Source organism: Mus caroli, chromosome X, assembly GCF_900094665.2.
Source record: "Mus caroli chromosome X, CAROLI_EIJ_v1.1, whole genome shotgun sequence".
In the NCBI taxonomy this organism is placed as follows: domain Eukaryota; kingdom Metazoa; phylum Chordata; class Mammalia; order Rodentia; family Muridae; genus Mus; species Mus caroli.
In genome coordinates, this window is record NC_034589.1 from 97,440,081 (window position 1) to 97,446,488 (window position 6,408).

Sequence of the window (6,408 nt, forward strand, 5' to 3'; positions counted from 1 at the left end):
AAAAAAAAAAAAAGTATAAAGTATACCATATTTGAAGAAGTAGCTAACTGGGGACACACTCTTAGGCCAATAACTTACTCTTGTACTTTCCTGTACTCCACCCTTTTGTCTACTATTCTGACCACCAAGAAGTGAAAAGCAGCCTCTACCACATGCTTCAATTGGAATAGTGTTCTCCCCAGTACATAGGAACAAAAAGCCAAATATGGAACCTTCTGAAACCATGAGCCAAAATAAATCTATTCTGTCTCAAATCATCTCTGTTAGATCTTTCATTACAGCAACAAGAAATAGTTAAAATACCTGAATATAGAAAGAGTTCTGTAACAAGAGTTGAGACTAAATTCAGGCATAGTCCATTCCGTTCTTATGCTTCAGATTATTTTCCAATAGATTGATGGGCATCAGTAATAACCCCTACTACATTTTCTAAATTATTTTCCCCTCTTTAGAGACTTAATTTCTTTAAAAAATGAATCATATCCCTAGAGCAAATATCACAAAATAGTGTAACTTGACTCCTTTTACTTACTCTGATATTCATACACGTAACAGCTCTTGTATTGGCACTTAGAACAGCTCTTCAGGGATGTACTAGGGGACTGGGATAATGGTATTTCATCCCCATTGATAGGCTCTTCAAGAATAACCAAGCCAATATCTGCTTTCATTGGATCATTTTCATCGTTGAGATTAAACTTGGGGTGGAGGCAGATTCTTTGGCCATATGAAATGCTTTCTGGGTAATTTACTCCTGAAATGTCCAGGTATAACGGTTTCCTAGGGTTGAAAAAGAATGTGCAATAATCTAATTAATGATAATAAAGGATAATCCATATAATATCTTATAAAAGGCAGCATAGGTCAAATTCAAAGTTATAAAATAACCCAGTTCTTCATTTATTTGACAGCATAACCTTATCTTAATTCCAGGTCACACAGTGCCTATATAAGGCACTACATTCTATTGGCCTTTGGTTCCTTTATAGTTCTACTGCTTCACCACCAACTATTTGATTCTCAAAAACTTACACTTTTTTTAAAGATTTATTTATTGTTATATGTAAGTACACTGTAACTGTCTTCAGACACACCAGAAGAGGGAACCAGATCTCATTATGGGCGGTTGTGAGCCACCATGTGGTTGCTGAGATTTGAACTCAGGACCTTCGGAAGAGCAATCAGTGCTCTTACCTGCTGAGCCATCTCACCAGCCCGAAAAACTTGCTTTTGATACTTGGATCTTAATGAATTCCATAAATTGAAAAGAGAAGGTCAGCTTATCCAAACTCCATTTCAGATATAGCATTCTCAAACTGAAGAATAAGCCCAGCCAGGTGGTGGTGGCGCACACCTTTAATCCCAGCGCTACAGAGGCAGGCTGATTTCTGAGTTCAAGGCCAGCCTGGTCTACAGAGTGAGTTCCAGGACAGCCAGGGCTATACAGAGAAACCCTGTCTCGGGGGGGAAAAAAAAAGCCCAGATTCTCTACCTTGGATCCCCAGTGGCCAGAACAGTCTGGAACTCAGGTAGGTACTCTCCACTCTCCTTTCAGTCCTCCACAACAGTCTCTCCAGTCTTATCCCCAACCCTGTAACAGACTGTTTTCATGTTCCTCTCCTCCCACCCTACGTTCAATTCCTGAGGACTCCACAGAACTTGCTTTAAACAAGGCCTTCTGCCAGCCAAGGATATATAGAAAGAAGTTTACCAGGGTCCCGCTGTGGACACTCTGGTCCTGGATTCAGGTAGATGATTTTTTACCCTCCTTTCTGTCCTCCCGTCTCATCCCCAGCCCTATAGCTACATGCTAGCAGGGGTCTGTCCTCCCGCCCTATCTCTATTCCCTGGGGGACTCCACCAAACCTTGCTGTGAACACAGATTTCTTCCTTCTGGTGGTCCCTCTCCACTGACCCCCTCCTTGTATCCCCACACCAATACCTCAAAATATTTTCTACCCAAGGCTCTGAAGTGCCTGCAACTGGCAGGGACTCAAGTATGTTTGCCACTCTGACATTCCTGTCCTCCATTAGGATCTCTCCATTCTTATTCTGAGCCTGGTAATAGACTTGCTTACTAGTGTCTCTTCTCCCACCTCAACTATATTGACTGCAGGCTCCAGCTCCTAATTCAGACCCACAGTGCCCCTAGTCCATTCGCCCCTGCTTCTCCAGATTATTCTTTGTCCTTCTGCAACTTAATTGCAAAATCCCATCTTCCCACCACACATACAATTTCCAGGGACCCTGCCTCTCAGTTTAAACAGGATCCATTTAGCTCTTTGCTGAAGCCTCTTTAAGCATTTCCTCTTAGCCCACCTCTACTCCTTTCTACCACCAACCAACATGAAGAAGCACTCTCTGCCATGAAACCCACAGCCACTACACTTTTTCTAAGATTAAGAAGGGACAAGAGGCCTATTGTGAGTGGCAGCAAATGAGGACGCTGCCACGAAGGCATCAGGCACACTTTGGGAGTGTGGAGGGCTGCTTGACAACCCCAAAGTGCCATATGCTGCCACTGTACCGAATATGCATCTTTATCTTTGCACTCAACCATGTGGTTGCCAAGTCCCGCTTCTGGTACTTCATGTCACAGCTAAAGAGGATGAAGAAGTCATCCAGGGAGAGTGTGTACTGTGGGCAGGTGTTTGAGAAGTCACCCATGTCCTGCCTGTGAAGAACTTTGGCATCTGGTTGTGCTATGATTCCCTCAGTGGTATACATCAAGAGTACTGGGACCTGACCACTGCTGGCACAGTCACACAGTGCTACTGCAACACAGCTGCCTGTACCTTGCCTGTGCACACTCATTTGAGATTAGGAAGGTGGAAGAGATTACAGCTGGCAGGTGCCCCTTGGCAGGCTGCCAAAGCAGTTCCACAACTCCAAGATCAAATTCCCATTGTACCACCACGTGTTGCAATGCCAGCACAAGCCATGCTTCACCATCAAGAAGCCCAATACCTTCTTCCAGACCAGAGAGCCACTGAATTAAGAATGGGGCGGGGGGGGGGGCCCACCTAACAAAAACAAGGCCACATAGCAAAACTAGAATCACCTCAATCACCCCAATAACAGATGCCTAGACATCAGCACAGAAGCACAAACATTAACAACCAAGAAAATATGCTCCCACCAGAACACAACAACCCTACTACAATAATTCCTGTAAGGGGCTAGAGCAGGGGTCGTTAACACCAAAGGCCAGGGTGATGTCCCTAGTCTGGGCTGCCACAAGTAGATATGTTGCTATCTGAGAGCTTCACCCCTCATTTGGGCATTGTTGAAGATCTGGCCCTGAGGGCATGAGAGGAAAGAGCTGACCCCACCCCTAGCCAGTTGCAGTATTTTTCTGCAGTTCAGTGACATGAGCAATGAAGAAATGCCTCCCTTACGCCTTGCCACCTATTGAAAGCAGGAGAACTAGCCCCAGGGTCATCAGAGCAGGAAAGCTGGCCCTGCCCCTCACCTACTGCAGCGGTTGAGAGAGCAAGGCCTGCACACAGCACAGTAGAGCTGGCTGTGTATATGAAGGCTGTAGGTGAGCCATCCCCTAGCGAGCTTGGGAGCAGGGGAGAGCTAGCCCTGCCCCTCCCCTGCTGCAGCATTCTGGAGAATAGGCCCTGGCCCTCACCTGGGCACCACAGTAGAGCTGACCTTGCTAATGAGGGCGTGAATGAGGTGACTCAAAGGTCTGAGGATGGGACATCTGGCTGTGCAATGGTCTGCACTTCAGCAGCGTGGGTAAGGGGAAGATGCCTTTCCCCACCCTCATCCTTTACCACCTACAACAGGTGGCAGAGCTGGCCCTGGGGTCATGAGGGCAGGAGAGCTGATCCTGCCCCTCACCTGCAAAAGCACTCAAGGCCCTACACCTTGCATGGGAAGCACAGTGGACCTGGACCTGGATATGGGGGTTGCAGGTGAGCTAGCCCTAAGGGTGTGAGCTTAGGAGAGCTGAACTTGTCTGCTGTGAGGTAGTCCAGATTGTCCCTTCACACATATGGCAGGTGGGAAAACTGTCCCCAGAGTCATGAGAGTGGGTGAACTGGCCATGTACCTCACCTGCAGCAACTCTCCAAGAGCAGGCCCTGCACCTTGCCTGGGCAACAGGGCAGAGCTGACCCAGGTTTCTGGGGTGGAGGTGGTGGGGGGAGGTTGCTGGTGAGCTAACCCTAGGGTATGAATGTAGGAAAGCTGGCTCTGATACCTCTCAGACCCAGATCCAGGAATTATGAATTGGACCACCCCCAAAATGTACCCTGTTGATGAACTGTTGGAGTGCATGAAGGGGCTGATTCTATAGATCCAAAACCACAGGATCTCCATGACAAGGGGCAACAACAGGATATCTGAGAGGAGTTCCTGAGAGGATTCTGTACTGATAGTGTAGCAGAAGCCAGAGACCTCGGGCCAGCCCAATGACACATTGCAATGAACATCTACAAGGAAAGAAGTGTGGACAAACGGGGTATACTGTGGGGCACACTGTGACAAATTACAGCTTCCACAATGAGATTATTTTTAATCTCTTGGGGGGGTGGCAAGGATGGAGGGTGAGTATAAGAGGAGAAGATGGTGAGTGGGACTGAGGTGTATGATGTGAACTTCACAAAGAACCAAGAAAAGGATTTAAAAAGATAAATAAGGTAGGCCCATTAGAATAACATTCAACTTCTCAATCTAAAAGCTAAAAGGGTCTGAAAAATATGTTCTTCAAACTTTTTGAGAACACATATTTCAGCCTAGATTACTATACCCAGAAAAACTATCAATAATAATAAATGGAGAAAGAAAAGCATTCCATAATAAAACCAAATTTGAGTAGTATCTATCTACAAATACAGCCCTATAGAATGTACTGGAAGGAAAACTTCAATCTGAAGAGGTTAACCATACCAAGAAAATCCAAGGAATAAATAATCCCAGAACAGTAAATTAAAGGGGGGGGGAAACATACACCATAACAACAAAATAACAGGAATCAATAAACAATGCTATTGATAACTCTCAACATCAATACTCAGTTCCCTAATAGAAACACACAGACTAACAGAACTGATTAGAAAATAGGATTCTTCTGCTGCATCAAAGAAACACACCATAATATCTAGGATAGAAATCACTTTAAGATAAATGAAACAAGAAGCAAGCATGTGTCGTTATTTTTTAAATCTAACAAAACAGACTTCAAAACAAAACTAATCAGAAGAGATGGGAATGGGCACAACATCCTTAGCAAGGGACAAATTCCATCAAAAGAATATTGTAATTCTAAACATTTATGCACCAAGCACAAGGGCAACCCAAGTTTTTATAAAGAAACATTATTTCAATTAAAATCACATATTGACCCTCACATAAGAATATTGGATGGGACTGGAGAGATGGCTCAGTAGTTAAGAGCACTGACTGCTCTTCCAGAGGTCATGCGTTCAAATCCCAGCAACCACAAGGTGGCGCACAACCATCTGTAATAGGATCTGATGCCCTCTGCTGGCATGTCGGGAGACAGCTACAGTGTACTCATTAAAGTAAGTAAAAAATAAATCGTTTAAAAAAAAAAAAAAAGAAGAAGAATGGTGGATGACTTCAATAGCCCACTTTCACAAATAGATAGTTCATCCAGACAAAAACTAAACAACAACAAAAAATGCTGGAGCTGACTGACATTATAAACCAAATAGACCTAACATACTAATAGACCTAACATACTAATAGACCTAACATACTAATAAGACCTAACATACTTATAGAACATTTCACCCAAACACAAAATAAAATACCTTCTTGTCAGCAGCCCATAGAACTTTCTCCAAAATGGACCACACACTAGGGCACAAATCAAGTCTCAACAGATTTAAAATTGTCATGGCACAATGCATCCTATCTGATCACCATGTATTAAAGATTAATATCAATAACAGAAACAACATCAAGTATACAAACTCATAGAAACTGCACAAATCACTACTGAATAAAATAAATTTCAAGGCAGATATCAAGAAGAAAATTAAAAAGGTTTTATAGCTGAATGAGAATGGAAATAGAACATGCCCAAACCTGGACACAATGAAGGCAGTAGTAGTTCATAGCACTAAGTGACTACATAAAAAATTTAAAGATCTCATATTAGTAAATTAATCATATATCTAAAAGTGTTAAAAGAAAATAACATGCCCAAAAGGTAAAGACCAAAAAATAAATAAACAACCAAATATAGGGCTGGAATCAATCAATCAAAAAAGAATAATACAAAGAACCAACGAAATGTGGAGTTCTTTCAGAAAAATCAATAAGATTGATAAACTCTTTTTTTTTTTTTTTTTTTTTGGTTTTTCGAGACAGGGTTTTTCTGTGTAGCCCTGGCTGTCCTGGCACTCACTTTGTAGACCAGGCTGGCCT

General features: G+C 43.2%; 1 protein-coding gene and 1 pseudogene across 2 annotated transcripts in view; one reads left to right on the plus strand and one right to left on the minus strand.

Annotated features, from left to right (window-relative positions):
* Positions 1–6,408, minus strand: part of LOC110286813 — a 64,967-nt gene that overhangs the window by 44,408 nt on the left and 14,151 nt on the right. For both annotated transcript variants that reach the window (XM_021153425.2, XM_021153424.2), the window contains exon 3: positions 533–780. In XM_021153425.2, coding sequence (XP_021009084.1) covers positions 533–780 — 248 coding nt within the window. The remainder of the gene's footprint in view (positions 1–532; positions 781–6,408) is intronic.
* Positions 2,438–2,998, plus strand: LOC110287023 (annotated as a pseudogene).